This window comes from Anas platyrhynchos, chromosome 15 (assembly GCF_047663525.1).
Source record: "Anas platyrhynchos isolate ZD024472 breed Pekin duck chromosome 15, IASCAAS_PekinDuck_T2T, whole genome shotgun sequence".
NCBI lineage: Eukaryota > Metazoa > Chordata > Aves > Anseriformes > Anatidae > Anas > Anas platyrhynchos.
This window is the reverse complement of record NC_092601.1, coordinates 3,034,999-3,053,219: the sequence shown is the minus strand read 5'-3', so window position 1 is coordinate 3,053,219 and position 18,221 is coordinate 3,034,999. Positions and strand designations below refer to the sequence as shown.

General features: G+C 40.9%; 1 protein-coding gene across 1 annotated transcript in view; it reads right to left on the bottom strand.

The window, feature by feature from the left end:
- The window catches only part of LOC106019526 (uncharacterized), a 105,135-nt gene that overhangs the window by 14,353 nt on the left and 72,561 nt on the right, over positions 1–18,221 (bottom strand). Inside the window, 13 exon segments of the mRNA XM_072023999.1 lie at positions 277–533; positions 2,976–3,149; positions 3,464–3,468; positions 3,539–3,689; positions 4,107–4,220; positions 10,315–10,494; positions 11,157–11,311; positions 12,526–12,688; positions 13,193–13,330; positions 14,075–14,156; positions 15,174–15,268; positions 16,163–16,329; positions 17,563–17,770. Of these exon segments, the coding sequence (XP_071880100.1) occupies positions 277–533; positions 2,976–3,149; positions 3,464–3,468; positions 3,539–3,689; positions 4,107–4,220; positions 10,315–10,494; positions 11,157–11,311; positions 12,526–12,688; positions 13,193–13,330; positions 14,075–14,156; positions 15,174–15,268; positions 16,163–16,329; positions 17,563–17,770 (1,889 nt within the window).

Genomic DNA, 18,221 nt, shown 5'->3' with positions numbered 1-18,221 from the left:
TGAGCCAACCGCTTAAAAGTGCCTCTCTCTTTCCATTCACTGAAATTGGAATATAATGACTATCTTAAATGAGGCACACAATTTTAAGATGGCTAAATCAAAGTGAAACGAATCCTACCTTCAGTCACTGTTATAATCCTTCCCTGGGCAGTACTCATACAAAAGTCTCCACCAAAGTGACCTCTGTGTAACAAGTACTAAACTTCAGCTTTTCATCATGTGAAAGACCATAGCTTTGGATTGCCATGAAACTGAAGCTAGCTTGGCCCTAGAAACTAAGACACAACCTTTCCTCCTGCCTCTTCATACCATTGGTAGCTCTGAAGGTACATACCTTTCAAATACCCCACGTAGTACTGCAAACACTCCTTTCCTTTAGAAGCAGCTACTTTTACTTTCTCTTTTTGATCAATAATCCCCTCCACCAGGATTTGGCTCTGAACAGCTGAGGAAGTAGCAGTTCCTGTCAGGCCTAGCCAAGTGTCTTCAGAGCCTTTTAATAAAATGCAGCCATAAAGGAAAAACACATTTGTTCAAAGCCACCACACAGAATTAATGAAGCCATGTTCAGAGATGATGCCCAACTATCAGTGCTTTCCACAGAAGGGGAAGTAAGTTGTAAGGAAAGTGTTTCCCAACGCTTATCCACTTACATAGGAGTTACTGAGAGAGGCACAAGCATGAGGATGATTGGCTCAAGAGCTGAATGACCAGGCTTGTGGACAATCCTTTAATGGTAGCAATGAAAGAAACATACTCTGACAGTCAATTCCCTGTAAGGCTGCTAATTTGTTCCATTTATTCCAAAACAAGGAATAGAGAAAGGCTAAGCAGAGCAAGTTTAGAGAGAGTGAAAAATTATGTAGCATTTGTCTTAGCCTGTTACTTATTAAATCATGATAATTTTTTAAAGGATGGCCTATTCTCTCAGTTAATTATGACTAACTACCCACATTCTTCCTAATGAAGAGTTTGGACATCACTCCTCCGTCCCACTCTTTTGCTACCATCAGCTTGTTTATGTTATTCATATCACAGAAAATTAAGAGTAGAGAAAGAGCAGAACAGAGAAAGAGGAAGAGATTTGTCTCAAGATGAGCATTGTATTAGTTGTTCTGTGCTTTTTTTTTTTTAAGAAGGCCAATTCTTTTTTTTTTTTTTTTTTTTTTTTTTTTTCTTCCTGGCAAATGATGCTTTGAATCTTAGTTCTTTTTTGTTTGGTTGGTTGGTTGGTTTGGTTTTTTGTTTTTGCTATGGTGATTTTACATGCCTTACCAAACAGCCCAATCATGCTGAAGAAAGTGAGCTACAACAACACACAGCTTCTGAAAAAATTACGTACTCCAGTTGATATACACTTATTACATTTGTCACTGAGCTCTGCAGGTAACTAATGTTGTTTCCTTCCTTTCTATCTTGATAATACTGCTTGTACATTGCATAACTGCTCCTTTAAAAATAGAACTGAAGAAATCAGGAATGCTGTATATTGTCTGTACTTTCCTGCTGTTTTACAAGCCACTGGCTGCACCTGAGCACTTTGGAAGATAGATGGCAGTAGGTCTTTAGGAAACAAAACCCCCGCAAATCCACTACCAATAAAATAAGATAAAAACTCACTTCAGTTTCCAGAGAATACCTTTTCACATCAGCTGTGGTCCAGTTTTTTAAGGATAATCCAATCAATCCCTCATCTGTCCCATGATCAGAAAAGTGGAATCTGCTCTCTGATTGCAAAATGATGTCTCCTTTGTTGAGCTGGTGTTTTCCAGAGAAAACAATTAGCGAAGTATAACCAAAGAAGGTGTTAAAACTTAATTCCGTCAAAGAAATGGGCTGTTCATATAGTCATAAGAGGCTGTACATGGGTGTTGGCATTCTCATGAAATTACACAATGTAGTTATTAACAAAACTTGCAGTTTCAGAAATCAACACAGCCTCCTCCTCACAGTGCTTACTTCATTACATCTTCAGTTTTTGTGGTACAATAATGCATATTCACTTATTACAATCTCAGACGATGAACAGCTGTACTGTAACTGAATTCTGTTAAAACCGTATTAAAAACAAATTTATGTTTGCCTTTTTGCTTCTCAGCTACCCTATGTAGATATTTTGAAGAAAAGGATCCAAAAAATAAATATACACCTGATTTTAAAGTGATGCATATATACATTTTCCCCATAATAAACAAGCAGTAACACATCTTCATCTTGGAAAAAGTTTTTCACTGGCATCAGAATTTGGCAGCTGTTTCTCATTCCTGAATGAGTGTGACATGCTCGGACAGTAAATGAGGAAACTGAGATGTGTTTTAGCCACTAGCAACTGGAAAGAAGGACCACATGTCTTGCAAGTTCAAATATTTTTATTGTTGTGACTACCTATGGGCAATTTGGGGTCAGAACTTGCACCTAAGCAAGGTCATGGAAGCGTTTTCTATCTGTCTGAGTAATATAAAAATAAATGACAACTATAAGGTTCAAAAGTCCGTCACTACCAGCAAAGCAGACATTAAAAAAAAAAAAAAAAAAAAAAAAAAAGTAAACTTAACTACAGGGTAAGGCCTAGTTTCATTTTTGATCACGCATGAGCCTTTTTTAGTATTCTGCAGAAACATGAAATTTTTTAAAAGACCTTTGAGAGAGGAATAGAAAAGAAAGAACATAGAGGACGGGAATGTTTACAACCATAATAGGGCCTACAGAAAAAGAATTATAGAATCACAGAATTGTAGGGGTTGGAAGGGACCTCAAAATGTCATTGGGTCCAACCACCCAAGAAGTAACACTAAGAAGAAGTAACACTACAGTGGCAAACATAACCTTTCTCTGCGGTCCATCAAAATGCGTTGTTTATTTATGTTTTTTTAAATTACATAAGTAAGGAAATACTTGTGAAAAACTGCAGCTGAGGAAAATCCAGTCTCCAAACCAGAAATTAAGTTTAAAGTGAAGTAGGTTCATTATGATTATGTGAGACTTATATTTGGAATGTTGCAGAAATCAAAGCTCATGTAATAATCCAGGTAAGATGAATAGTTTGTTTCTATTTTACCCAGAATATTCTGTTTGGTGCATGAAGTCAGGAAAATGTTTTCCATAACAGCTTCTAACTGAAATTTATCAGGATATAAGAATTGATTTTTCTGCAATTAAACAAGAAAACAGAGTAAAAATATGAAAACAGAACTTCAGACACTCCTCAGTGACCCTTTTGCCTGAGCTCTCAACTTCAGATTCAGTGTTTTTACATAACATTTCCACCTGGCAATGTTTTGGTGTATCAGCACAGTTGTTAGGCCCCATCCTACTGAATTAACTCAACAGGTTTATGTTGAGGTGTATGGCTTATAAGAACTCAATTTTTCTTACTTATGCTACATTCATTTTTCTTCCTATGGAGAGAAAAATATAAAAGGTAAAATGAAATAGTGGTATTTCATAGAACATGGTGCTTTACATAAGCTTTATTAAAAGCCATTCAAAATTTCCATCCTTCAAGAACAACTTCCATGAAAAAATGTGGTGAGTTAGCAGATACACCAGCCTTCTTTTACCTCATAAGTTAAATTGTGTTTGAACTTTTTGTCATCCCAGTTCAGATCTAGATATTCCTTAAATGATGCTGATGTTTCTTCTAGAGACCCACATGCATGAAGGTGTTCTATACTTAATATTCCTTGAAGCTGGAAGAGGGAAAAAAAAAAAAAAGACATTAGTAATTAAAAAAAAAAAAAGTGTTCAGTATTATTGGCCTTTCTAGAGGACTATACTTTCTGGGCAAAATACATCCTTGTGAGAAGCCTTGAACAGTTTATATCTATAAACTATCTTTATATCTATTATTAGTCTCTAAGAGGTTGATGATTCTGTACTGGGGAAAAACTGCATCCCAAGTACAAAAATACCTGGCAACATGAAACAGAATTCTTCAGAGCTTTTATTTTTCTTCCTCTGAGGCAGCGGCAGGGAAAAAAAAAAAAAAAAAAAAAAAAAAAAGTTAAAAGGTTTTCGTATAATAACAGGTGGAGAAAAAAAATCATTCTGAAACAGACAAATAGTATCAGTTACATCCTATCCTTCTTTGACTCAAAGATTCATACCTGTCTTGAAGAGCCTGACACACACCCATTCCAGCCAGTGATGTTTGTCCTTGATTTATCCTCCAGGGTCAGTTGGATGTCAGTAGGCTGCCCACCATTGCACGTTAGCTGCAGCTGAAACCAGAAGACAAGGATTTGTCTAGTGAAGCAGGACTAGAACTAGCAGAAGAGCCTTCATGGCAATGTACCAGAATGATCTCCATCCAGTGGAGAAAAAAAGCAACACAATTAAAACTGCTAGTGTTAGGTCTCCATTGAACTGTATGTGGTCTGGAAGCTGAAGGCCTTAGCAAAATACACAGAGAAACTGCTCTTTTACAACTGAAGCAACAGAAGCTTTTCTGTTATTTTCTCAGAAAGCTGCATTTGGTCCATCATGCATAGCAATTGATGGTAACAGTGGGGTAATGACATTACAAAAGAATTTATTACACTGAAAATGACATTTGAGACATACTGACTTACTGAGAGCTCTCAGTGGCATGACTATGACAACCAAAATATTTCACATGAACAAACAGAACATTGCACAGTGTGCAGCTTGTTACTGAGCAGAAAGTCTTCAGCCTCAGCAACTGAAGTGTCCAGGCCCATGCCATACAGGTGCTGCATTATGCATACAATGTTCAGATAAAAAAGCATTCTGTCATCTTTGAACTTGAAGGATGATTTGAGGAGTTCTTCATCTTTTTGCCCCCTTCATGCTTTGCAAGCATAAATAACAATCTTAGTTTAAAGCCTTTCTGGTCTCACACATTTTCACACTTGTGTTGCAATTTCCTAATGGTACTGAAATTTAGGTTATCAGAAAAAAAGAAAAAAAAAAAAAAACACCAACCAAAACAAAAAACCTTATCAAATGGTTTCTGCCTTATTTTCTGGCTTATTTATTTGTTTGTAAGAATGGGAGTTTGTTCATCAAAATTTGCCTTACTTCGTAGCTAGGTTGGCTCTTGTGTGTTTCTGGCTTCTTACCATCCAAAGTGGGTCAATGCTAAGGCAAGACAGATACTGTCAGCTAGCAACAGTTATGCTTACAAATGAAAATAACACTCATGTTTTGAACACAAGTAGATGATACCACTTTGTGCTTTTTCAGTTTTTTGAGATGATATCTGGTTCTGCAATTCTTTGAGATGAAAAGAACACTAACAGTCAATATAGTATTTCAGCTTTGTATTTTGTAGCCCTTACACATTATCTCACCTGGTGGTTGTACTTTCTGGCTCTTCTTTCAGACAGGAAATGAATCTCCAGTAGTCTCAAAGTGTAATTAAATGGGTGGGCAACAGTGGCTTTGTAATTCACACAATCACAGAATCACAGAATTTCTAGGTTGGAAGAGACCTCAAGATCATCAAGTCCAACCTCTAACCTAACACAAACAGTCCCCACTAAACCATATCCCTAAGCTCTACATCTAAACGTCTTTTAAAGACTTCCAGGGATGGTGACTCCACCACTTCCCTGGGCAGCCCATTCCAATGCATAACAACCCTTTCAGTAAAGAAGTTCTTCCTAACATCTAACCTAAAACTTCCCTGGTGCAACTTAAGCCCATTCCCCCTGGTCCTGTCACCAGGCACGTGGGAGAACAGGCCAACCCCCACCTCGCTACAGCCTCCTTTAAGGTATCTGTAAAGAGCAATAAGGTCACCCCTGAGCTTCCTTTTCTCCAGTCTGAACAAGCCCAGCTCCCTCAGCTGCTCCTCGTAGGACTTGTTCTCCAGGCCCCTCACCAGCTTCGTCGCCCTTCTCTGGACCCACTCAAGCACCTCCATGTCCTTCTTGTAGCGAGGGGCCCAAAACTGAACACAGTACTCGAGGTGCGGCCTCACCAGAGCCGAGTACAGGGGGACGATCACCTCCCTACCCCTACTGGTCACACTGGTTCTGATACAAGCCAGGATGGTGTTGGCCTTCTTGGCCACCTGAGCACACTGCTGGCTCATACTCAGCCGACTGTCCACCATTACTCCCAGGTCCTTCTCTGCCTGGCAGCTTTCCAACCACTCATCTCCCAGCCTGTAGCTCTGCTTGGGGTTATTGCGCCCCAGGTGCAGGACCAGGCACTTGGCCTTGTTGAACTTCATGCAGGTGACCTCAGCCCATCGGTGCAGCCTATCCAGATCCTCCTGCAGAGCCTTCCTACCCTCGAGCAGATCGACACACGCACCTAGCTTGGTGTCATCTGCAAACCTACTGAGGGTGCACTCGATCCCCTCATCCAGATCATCGATGAAGATATTAAAGAGGACCGGCCCCAGCACCGAGCCCTGGGGAACGCCACTAATGACTGGCCTCCAACTGGACTTGACTCCATTCACCACGACTCTTTGGGCCCGGCCATCCAGCCAGTTTCCAACCCAACGAAGCGTGCACCAGTCCAAGCCACAAGCAGCCAGTTTCTTGAGGAGAATGCTGTGGGAGACGGTGTCAAAAGCCTTACTTAAGTCAAGGTAGACCACATCCACAGCCTTTCCCTCATCCACCCAGCGCGTCATTTTGTCATAGAAGGAGATCAGGTTCGTGAAGCAGGACCTGCCTTTCATAAACCCATGCTGACTGGGCCTGATCGCCTGCTTGCCCTGCAAGTGCTGCGTGATGACTCTCAAGAGAATCTGCTCCGTGAGCTTCCCTGGCACTGAGGTCAAACTGACAGGCCTGTAGTTCCCCGGGTCTGCCCTCCAGCCCTTCTTGTAGATGGGTGTCACGTTGGCTAGCTGCCAGTCAACTGGGACCTCCCCCGATAGCCAGGACTGCAGATAAATGATGGAAAGTGGCTTGGCCAGCTCCTCTGCCAGTTCTCTCAGTACCCTTGGGTGGATCCCATCCGGCCCCATGGACTTGTGCACACCCAAGTGCTGTAGCAGGTCGCCAACCAGTTCTTCGCGGATGGTGAGGACCACATCCTGCTCCCCATCCCTTCCACCAGCTCAGGGTTTTGGGTATCCAGAGGACAACCGGTATTGCCGCTAAAGACTGAGGCGAAGAAGGCATTAAGCACCTCAGCCTTTTCCTCATCTCTTGTAACTAAGTTTCCCACTGCATCCAGTAAAGGATGGAGATTCTCCTTAGTCCTCCGTTTTGCATTGATGTATTTGTAAAAACATTTTTTTGTTGTCTTTAAAGGCAGTAGCCAGATTGAGCTCCAGATGAGCTTTGGCCTTTCTAATTTTGTCCCTGCACTGCCTCGCAACATCCTTATAGTCCTCCCGAGTGGCCTGCCCACTTTTCCAAAGATTATAAACCCTCATTTTTCTCCTTATCTGAAGCCACAATTCTCTGTTGAGCCAGGCCAGTCTTCTTCCCCGCCAGCTCGTCTTTGAGCACGTGGGGACAGACCGTTCCTGCGCCATGAAGATTTCCCTCTTGTAGAGCGCCCAGCCTTCCTGGACTCCTCTGCCCTTCAGAACCGCCTCCCAAGGGACTCTACCAACCAGTGTCCTGAGCAGCACAAAGTCAGCCCTCCGGAAGTCCAATACAGCAGTTTTACTGGTCCCCTTCCTGGCCTCGCCAAGAATAGTGAACTCCACCATTTCATGGTCACTCTGCCCAAGACAGTTTCTGACCACCACATCCTCCACCAGTCCTTCTCTGTTTGTGAAGAGAAGGTCTAGTGGGGCGCTACCCCTGGTAGGCTCACTAACCAGCTGCGTTAGGAAGCTATCTTCCACGCTCTCCAGAAACCTCCTAGACTGCTTTCTCTGGGCTGTGTTATGCTTCCAGGATACGTCAGGAAAGTTGAAGTCCCCCATGAGAACAAGCGCTGAAGATTTCGCAACTTCTGTCAGCTGCCTGTAGAACTCCTCATCCATCTCCTCATCCTGGTTCGGCGGTCTATAACAGACCCCAACCAGGACGCTAGCCTTGTTGTCCCTGCCGATCCTAACCCAAAGGGACTCGACCTTGTCATTCCCAGCCTCGAGTTCTACAACATCGAAAGACTCTCTAATATAGAGATCCACGCCACCACCCCTTCTGTGCTGCCTGTCCCTTCTGAAGAGCTTATAGCCAGTCATTGCAGCACTCCAGTCATGAGACTGGTCCCACCACGTCTCTGTGATGGCAACCAAGTCGTAGCCTGCCTGCCGCACGATGGCTTCCAGCTCCTCCTGTTTGTTACCCATGCTGCATGCATTGGTGTAGATGCACTTCAGCTGGGTCATTGCCCTATCCCCCAGCCTTGCTATCGTTCCCCCTGGCACAACTCCAACAATCCTTGCTTCAGCCCCATCCCCCCTCTTACCTAGTTTAAAGCCCTCTCAATGAGCCCTGCCAGCTCCTGGCCCAGGATCCTTTTTCTCCTAAAAGACAGGGACACATCTGCGGCCATCAGGCCGGGTGCTGAGTAAAGTGCCCCATGGTCGAAAAACCCAAGATTTCTGCGTTGGCGCCAGCCCCTGAGCCACGTGTTTAACAGGTGGGCTTTCTGTGTCCTCTCTGTACCCCTCCCTGCCACTGTAGGGATGGACGAAAACACTACCTGCACCCCGCTCCATCCACTAACCGTCCCAGCTCCCTAAACTCTCTTTTGATAGCCTTCAGGCTTCTCTCTTCAATATCATCACTACCTGCCTGGACTATCAAGAGAGGATAATAGTCGGAGGCGTGAACCAGGTTGGGAAGCTTCCTGGCAACATCCCTGACCCTGGCCCCAAGGAGGCAGCAGACTTCCCTACGGGTAGGGTCAGGCCGACAAATAGGGCCCTCTATTCCCCTAAGAAGAGAGTCTCCCACAACAATAACCCTCCTGTCTCTCTTGGTGGAGACAGTCCTGAGGTGTGGAGTCGACCTCCTCGCCCTAGGCATCCTCCTGGGAACACTTGCTACCTCTTCCTCACCCACCAGTCTCTCGAGCTCCAGGGCCTCAAACCTGTTGCATAAGGGCACGTGGGAAGGTGGGGCCGGAAGGGGAGGGCATCGCCTGCGATGTCAAGCAGGGACCTGTTTCCATTCCTCCTCAACTCCCAGATCCCCTCCCTCTGCCCAACGGCGACAGGGCAGGGGGTCCACCCCCATTTGGGGCGTCTCACCTCAGTACCTCTCCTTGAGGCCCTGCAGGGAGTTACTCCACAAGTCTATCTCCCGCTCACACTCCCTGATATCCCTCAACCTCTCCACCTCCTCCTTGAGCTCTGCCACCATGCGGACCAGGTCTTTTCCAAACTTCAGAGAAGATAACACTGATACCTTATCAATATAAACAGATGTAAAAGAAGCTTGTGAAATAAAATACCTCTCATATATTGACCTCAAACATACATCCAGCAAGATATTTCTGTACCTTTTCCTGAGATGTCTGCTTAAGAAAATCATTTTTAAAGTAGCTAGCCAAAATGATGTTTAAATAAGGACATTCTTGCTACTTGAATTTCTTACATGACACATCTGAAAGTAATACTGTTCTTTGCCTGTTATGAAGATGGTGAACCATTCTTAAGTTTGTTGAGGCCTAAGTTTGATCTCATCTTTAGATGATTTTTTTAATCACTGGGTTCCACTGCCTCAGAATGATTAGTCAGATCTTGCAAATTCAAGCACAAACAAAAATATTTGCAGAGTCAGGAACTAAATTCTGTAATATTGCTGGAAGGTATCATATTTTGGTAATTTGAATAGTAGCACAAAAATACATTCTATACAAATTCTAAAGTAAAATTTGGGATTTTAGCACTTTGTAAATGGATACTGTTAAAGGAATTCTGATTCTTTTTGCAGGCACATTTATGTTAACACATTGATGATAACACATTTTACACATTGTTGTCGTGGTTCCGCTCAAGTGGGCAGCCGAGCTCCACCACAGCCGCTCTCTCACTCCCCCTCCTCAAAGAGGAATGGGGAGAAAATATGTGAAAAGGGCTCAAGGGTTGAGATAAGGATGAGAAAATCATGCAATAATTATTGTAACGGGCAAAAGAAACTCAGCATAAGAAGATAGTACGATTTATTGCTCATTACTAACAAGCTAGAGAAGTGAGAAACAAAGGAAAGAAACCAAAAGCACCTTCCCCCCCCATCCACCCTCTTCCACCTCCTCCCCCCGAGCGGCGCAGGGGAATGGGGGAATGGGGGTTATGGTCAGCCTACAGCACTTCTTCTCTGCCGCTCCTTCTCGGTCACTCTCGTCCCCTGTGCTGTGGGGTCCCAGGAGAAAACCGCTCCAACCTGGCTCTCCTACGGGCAGCAGCTCCTGCCAGGTCACCTGCTCCTGAGTGGGCTCCTCTCCACGGGCTACAGGTCCGGCCCAGAATCTGCTCCAGCAGGGGTCTTCCACAGGTGGCAGCCTCCATCGGTGCAGGGCCACCTGCTCCATCGTGGTCTCCTCCATGGGCTGCAGCATGGAACCCTGCTCCACCGTGGTACTCCATGGGCTGCAGGGGGACATCCTGCTTCACCATGGTCCTCACCACAGGCCGCAGGGGACTTCTGCTCCGGCGCCTGGAGCACCTCTCCCCCTCCTTCTACACTAACCTTGGTGCCTGCAAGGGCATTTCTCACTCCCTTCACTCTCCCAGCTGCTGTGTGTCGCAGTGTTTTTTTTCCTGTCTTAAATATGCTCTCACAGAGGCGCAAAACAACATCGCTTATTGGCTCAGCTCTGGAAAACAATGGGGCCCTTACCAAACATGGGGCAGCTTCTAGATCCTTCTCACAGAAACCACCCCTATGGCCCCCTGCTACCAAAACCTTGCCACGTAAACCCACTACAATTGTCTTTTCTCTTTCCATTATTCAGAAAAAAAAAAAAAAAAAAAAAAAAAAGTAATAGCCAAGATGATGTATTTCAGACATACATGTAAGTTGGCATAGTTAGTTAAAATATATATTTTATTACCTTTGGTTATGCAGCAACCTATGGGGTTAATGCAAACAAAATACTATGGCCTGAAAATACTCCCAACAAGTATATGGCTTGCTCACGTTCCATAGTCACAACATTTTATGCATCTGAGAAGTATAGTTTAACTCCTACTTGAGTTCTTTGACTTGTTTAATACTGCCTTAAAAATAAAAAAAATCACAAACTTAATAGTTCCTGTAAATCCCCCCACACATATCTTCTGTGGGCTCCTGTACCTGGTCCTTTTCCTTCCAAATGACGGTCAGGTCATCCCAAAGACTGCATGTTGAATGCTTCATATACAACTTCACCTTCACATGCCATGGGAAGGTCATGGAAAAAGGACAGAAAAGCTCCACTGCAAGGGAAAAACAAAAACAAAACAAAACAAAAAAAAAAACAACAACAATAAAAACACAAGTAAGTTCTCCTCACCATGAATCATTACTGTTTACTTTCTGATAATGAAGAAGGTACAGGATATGCTCTCCCACAGGGAATGGGGCAACAATTGGTTCAGAGAAAAAACATGGTCTTGGTTCACACACATGTATGCACCCCTACCCAACAGCCATAGTGACTTCAGTGTGCTGATTTCTACAGAATATGAAAAATTTAAGGGAAATGAAGAGTCTTCTAGTTGCTAGCAAATCAGTAATTATCCCTAATAATCAGAAGATTGATATTTACACCCAAAGCAACTTCCCACAATAACAGCCAGGAAAGTCATCTTTATGGAGCTGAGATGACTTTACCATTATGTAACAGTTTACAATTCTCAAACAAGTAAGTGCAGTTATTTTCTCTATTTTCAGTTAACACAGCCTCAGCATACAGATTTAGCACCTCAGGGTAGTGGCCTGTATCACCAGTGCTTCCTGCAGCAATCCAGTGCACTAGGGTAACAGAATTCACTACAGTTTCTGACAAAAGCCCCAGAAGCATGTGACAATAAAACAACAAAAATTAGAATTGAAAAATTAGAAGAGAGCAAGAGCCCCACACCTAAACAGGGATTTCTAGTTCAAATCTACTACTCTGAATGAGACAGAATGCAGATACAAACCTCAGTCGGCCATCTCCGAGCTATGTATCCTAGTGCCCTGGCTAGAAAGAAAGTAGCTGCAATATTTTAATGCTCTTCTCTGTTTACAAATGGTATCTAAGTCTGTTTATGTCTCCAATACTAGTTCCTATGTTTTTGTTCTTCATTAAATATTTAAAATATTCAAAAGCAAACATAAAAATAAGATTAAATGTTTCATTTAATTCAGAGAACTTCTGAAATTTATTGTAAAATAGTAATAGATGTTTGTATTTGTTGATGACTTTTCAGTCTGGCTAAGCTTTTTCCTGGCACTACTAAAGGTTATTGAAGTTTCACATGCTTCACAAAGCAGAAATATGTCTCCAAAGTGGACGTTTCTAACAGCCAAACTTCTCAAGAATTTGAAGCAAATAAGATCTTGTAAGGCCTGGACTGAGACAATTTGAATATGGATTTTAGAATCAGGTTTATATGACTTAGTTTATTGTATAGTATGCTATCAACAAAAGAATTTAGAAACTTACCCTGAATGTCATGACCTCCATGCAACTTTGGAAAGAGTCCTGTGTAAGTGCCTGTTATCTTTGCCTCTTTGCCATCCCACAGAGCAATTTGCCTCAGCATACATGTTCTGTTGCCTTTTTGGTAAACTGTCATGAACACAAGCTGCACTGGAAGATTTTTTAACTAAAAATAAAAGAGGACAAACATTAAATCCCAAGTTCTCTGAAAAGTTAAAAACCTATTGGAGTTTATAGTTTATACCCAAAATTACCTGTTTAGAATCTAGCTTTAGAAATGTGTTTGTAAAAAGTCTAGCACAATGATACCCTAATGCCTGATCACTCCTTTTATTACCTGTATAATAATAAAAAAAAATAGCAATAGTTCAGTTTTTAATATATGATTTTTCTTATTTCCTAGGTATCTGTGTATTAACATACCCTGTCTATAGGAGCACACAAATATCAAACCAAATGACAATTTATATCATTTGTCATTCAGGCAAGCTAATCCAGCCATTCAAATTTTTGTTTGCTCATGCTACTGAAGAAATCAAGGGCAAAGCACCTCATAGCAACTGGAGCTGTACTTGCTCTTCATGGTTTGGCAGCCAGCATCCTGGCTGCCATGCTCTAGAAATAAGATAGTCACAGCTTGCCTTTTGCCATTTGAGTTGATGGTACCAACCTGGGACATTGTCTGTATTATTTCAATGACATTGGTGTAGCTGGTTCCAGTGAAAGTTAGCTTAGCTGTAGCATTAAAATCCTTTTTTTCTATGCTGAGGTAGAGTTTGCCTTTTACTTCACTCTTGTCAGAGTTTACCTTTTAAAGTTCCCAAAGAGAGAGAGAGAGAGAGAGAGATGAATATTGTGCTCATATTCTTGTCACAGTATATTATGTTATGGTCCTCAAGACCTTAGACAGATCTAACTTGTCAATTTCACTTATGTTCACATTGTAGAAGACAGGTACAAAATAGTATATACTGAGTAACATGCATAAGAAATTTGTTTGTTTGTGTGTGACCAGTTATTTCAGGAGTAACAGTATTCTGCATTTGACTTCACTGCCACAGGTTGACCGGAGAGTTGTGAAGCCTCCCTCCTTGGAGATCTTCAAAAGCTGCCTCGGCAACTTGTTCTACTTGGCCTTGTAGAGCAGGGAGGTTGGACCAGCTGACCTCCAGTGGTGCCTTCCAACCTCTGTGATTCTCTGACTAACAAATAACCCCATTCATCTGCCTTGACTCTTGTGTACTTTTGCTCTGCAAACAGCCAATATCCAAAATTGTTTTCTGCCCAGTCTCCCTTTTCTTAGTAGCCAGAATAATTAAAAAAATATTCCGGGGAGATTCTGTCAGAAGTCGTCATTTATGCAGATGCGCAGAAGTGAGTCAAATGGAACAAAGCTTTTCTATTAGGACTGCTGGCATCTTTGAAAACATCAATGTCCTCAACAACAAGAAGGCCAGGGATAGTAGCACTAGAAATAACACAGTTTGACTCCAAAAATACTGGTTAAGTCTAGTTTGTGGTGATGTGTGATAGATAACTTGCACATAGTTACCTTAGTAGATAGTTCTGTTGCACTGGGGATGTACTGTAGAAAGAAGGGGAGATTCTGGAGTGCTTTTATATTCAACTCTTCACTGAAGGGAAGAAACAGACTTTTGTTCAACAATATATAAGAAAGTCCACTCTCACTGACAACACAAGTTCAGCTGCGTAGTCTCTGAGTCTACCACAGCTATTAGAGATAAAAATTGCAGTACCTTCCACTGAAAGTTTACCCAACTCACATTTTTTGATGTATTCATACAAAGGGAAAGGAAACTAAAGAACAGTGCCATCTCTGACCTCAGTGAAAAACCCATGTATGTATCTGAGGGACAGAGTGTGGCCTGCTGGATCAAAAATTACTTTGGCTGTCATAGTAAATGCATCAGCTCTTTTAAATTATTTATATATATATATATATATATGAATCTCACTTTGCAAGCATTGCCATGGTTTCCAGCTTTAGAATTTACCATTATTAGACATTTTAACAGAATTTACAAGACTTTTCAGCACAAAGGTCTTTTACTACAAACTTAATCTAGAAATACTGGAAATACTGTAAAGCTCAAAATATTACACCTCTTAAACATTCTCAAAAGTTGTGTTTATATATATACATGTGTATATATATATATATACCCCATACCAAATTTTTCTGTTTAGGCATCGATTGTCAGACACTTTGCAGCATATTCTATTCATTCTTCATTTCTTAAAATAACTTTTATTTTTAAAAGAAAAAAATAGGGAAATAAAGCACCGCAGATAAACCCTACGGATAACAATTTACAAAACTGAGAGTCTCCATTATTTTATATGGTTCAATTATGCTAGAATGACTTAAGATTTGAAGAGCAACATCAAGTTAAGGTATACTTCTAAGTTCTTATCTTGCTCAACTTGAGTTTCCTGCATTATTTCACTGTCTGCCGCACTTTGATGCTGTGGGGGCAGGCAAAAAGACAAGCATGCTCCAAACTGCAGGGCTAGGCATCTCCAACTCTTTGTAAGCTTACAGAGTGCTTTGGTAAAGAAAGCAGTAATTTTTTCCATGGAATTAGAGTGGTCTAATGACATTTTTACAGTGCTCAGAATGACCCTTTTACCTTTGCTGGTCATTTTTGCTACTAATGGTAAAGGAGAAGTTTCTGTTTTGTTCATAGGCCAGCTTCAGAGCTCCTTCAAATTCATTTTCAGTCACCTTACACATGAATAAGGCACTTAACAAATTAACTTCTCTGTTATTCTTTTTTTCACTCAAACATCTAGAAGATAAAAGATATTTCACTAATGATCAAGGTGGGAGAAGCAAGGGATGCATCTAACACCTTTTAATAAAAATGTTGGCATTAAATATACATTTCAAACACTGACACTTAATACGCAGGTTTAATATTGATATAGCATTTATTTTTAGAAGAGTCTACCTTTAATCTTGTATCCTAGCTACATATCCTCTTATTAGAAGAGAAGGTGACAGGTGGATGACTTGGACGTGCTGTTCTGTACGCTACCCACCAAAAGGCAAGGCGACATTTCAACTAGCAACTCTCCCAAAGGACGAACAGGAACAGCCTTTGTTGATCCTGTCAGGTAGTTTGGAATACAAATCTATTTCTGTTCATTAAACTTTGTGCTTTGAGCAACAATGAAATATTTAAGGTATTTGTGTACAGATGGTTTAACAGAGCTCAGGTCTTCTCTATGTATAGTGAGTGTATGAAGGACAGCTGCTACTACTGCTAAAGCAACACAAACTTTAAGAAGTTTTAAAGCAACCCAAAAGTTTTAAAGCAACCCAACTTTAGCAACCCAAATCAGCTAGGAAGTGACAGTAAACAAGTGCCTTCCTGAAATGATTAGATCCTGAAATCAGTGATTTCAGGTACCTTCTGAGTTTCTATAGAAAGAGACCATTAGATTTGTACTTAAGATAATGAAGTATTCTGATACATTGGACCAAGTTCTCTCTTCTGCAGCTTGTATAAACCTGGAGTAATTTCACTGAATCTGTTGGAGGTGCTCTGGATTCATGCTAGTGCAACTTAGTTGACAGGTCTAATCAAAGTACAGCAAAAGATCTATGGTTTATTACCTGAAGGAAGAAGGGGAGTCCCAGTTGATGGAGAAGTGATATTGAATGCTTCACCTCTGCCATGAATTCAAATAAACCATAGAGCTCAAAGCTGGTATCAACATCCATATCCATGGTTATATCTTTGTCATCATATTGTACTTCACATGTAGTCTTGGTTTTGTTTTCTAAATAGCAATAACAAAATAGTGTCATTTTGAAGGGCTCATTTTCAAGGAATTTCAGTAGTCTGTATAAAATTAATCCATCCTGCTTTTGGATTGAGACACTCAACATGAAGAAGTCATCCATTTGTGACAACATAAGCTGCAGCCTGTGGGTTCGAGGAGCGAAGCAAAATTCAGAGGTTTTTGGATGTCCTTGAACTTATCCAGTCTTAAGAGAACATGTACCCGTGAACCTGTATTAAATGACAAGTCAGTTCCCAACAGTAATGTGTTTTTGTGACTAGAGTCAACTAGCTTATATAGCCAACTGGCACATAGCCACTCCATCTAGTGAAGAGCTCTGAGCTGTTTTTATCTCCAGTGACTGAGTTCCAGCTACACAAGGAACAACACTACTCAAACAGCACAACTTAAGACCTTTCTTCCATTTTGCTACCAGCTTTTAGTATTTGAAAAAGGAGAAAATACAGACTGCTAAGAAATAAAAATAAGATGAGAGATATGAAATCTCAAAAATCTTTAGGAGAAAATGAATCATAGACATGAACGTAAACATACAGTCACCACTGGTGGCTGTCCCAAAAGCCTTTTGCTGTTGCTTCTTTTTTTCAGAATGGCTAACAACAGTATTGATCCAGTGCCTGCTGGCCTCAATAATTCCTGCTTCTTGGCGCTCTATGGTTTTATTTACACAGTTGCCACCACCACAAATATTCTCCTGTGTGGGCAGTGGAGTTACTTGATCAGAAAGAAAATCACCAGCTGAGGAAAACACAGTTAGGATTTACATCAAGGCATGTTTTAAGGACAGACTGGTTTATTCAGGATGGTTCTGTCAACAAATAGAAGCCATTTGTAATTATTTTCAAAAACTGCCTAAAATTACACTGGAATTCACATTTTTGTGCTCTGTAGAAGTTTCTTTGTGTGATCTGGAAAATGAAGTTTCTTATTTTATGCAGCTAAGTATCCTGGGGATCACGAGTTTTACCAGGTGTTGTACCCTGTGAGATATTTCCCGTAATTAAAAAAAGCAAATGCAATATAACTAAAAACAGATGTAGTTTAAGAATGACAATTTTATTCACTTACTAAAAAAAAAAAAAAAAAAAAAAAAAAAAGAACACATTAACACCCACAAAATAATAGGCCCTTTTTTTTGAAGAAATAGTTGAAACATCCTCAAAGAGCTATTATTGAACAAGAATGCCACAAGGAACAGCAGGAACCTACCTGATATCTGTAAACTGAGAATCAAGCTGATTGCCCTAGGGTAGCCAGATGCCTGTAGCACCTCGTTATTATGTACACTCTGGCAAAAGATATCCATTTGGTGACCAACATAGTAAGAGTTTGTTATGTATGTGATTGATGTTTCTCCAGCTGCAATATGCATATATCTTTCCTGAGTAGCATTTATTCCTTGAAAAAACACATCTACCTAAAAAATAACATGTAGATATATTTTTGAATTACCATTTAAATGTCATTTAATTTTAAAACAGAACAAATGGAAGTGAAAAGTCTCTTTAGTCTATACTTATTTTAAAAATCTATCCGTTAGCAGAAAAAAATCTTATCCTTTCGTTAATCATCTATGACTTTCCCATAGCAAATCTGTTCAACTGAATGAGTTTCGAATCACTTAAGTCTCATTTATTCATCTCAAATTCTCATTAGTTCTCTTTTATCCCACAAAAACATGAAAAACATGACTCCTGTTATATAAAGGATCTTTGATCCATGCATACTGCCAATGTTTACCACAGAGTAGGTGCTCCAGTACTTCCCTGAAAGAGTACTTAAATAATTATTTCTTTAAGTATTACATTCCTATTAACAAAATCAGGAGCAATATTCCAATTCACAATGCAATGTGCTGATGCCATACT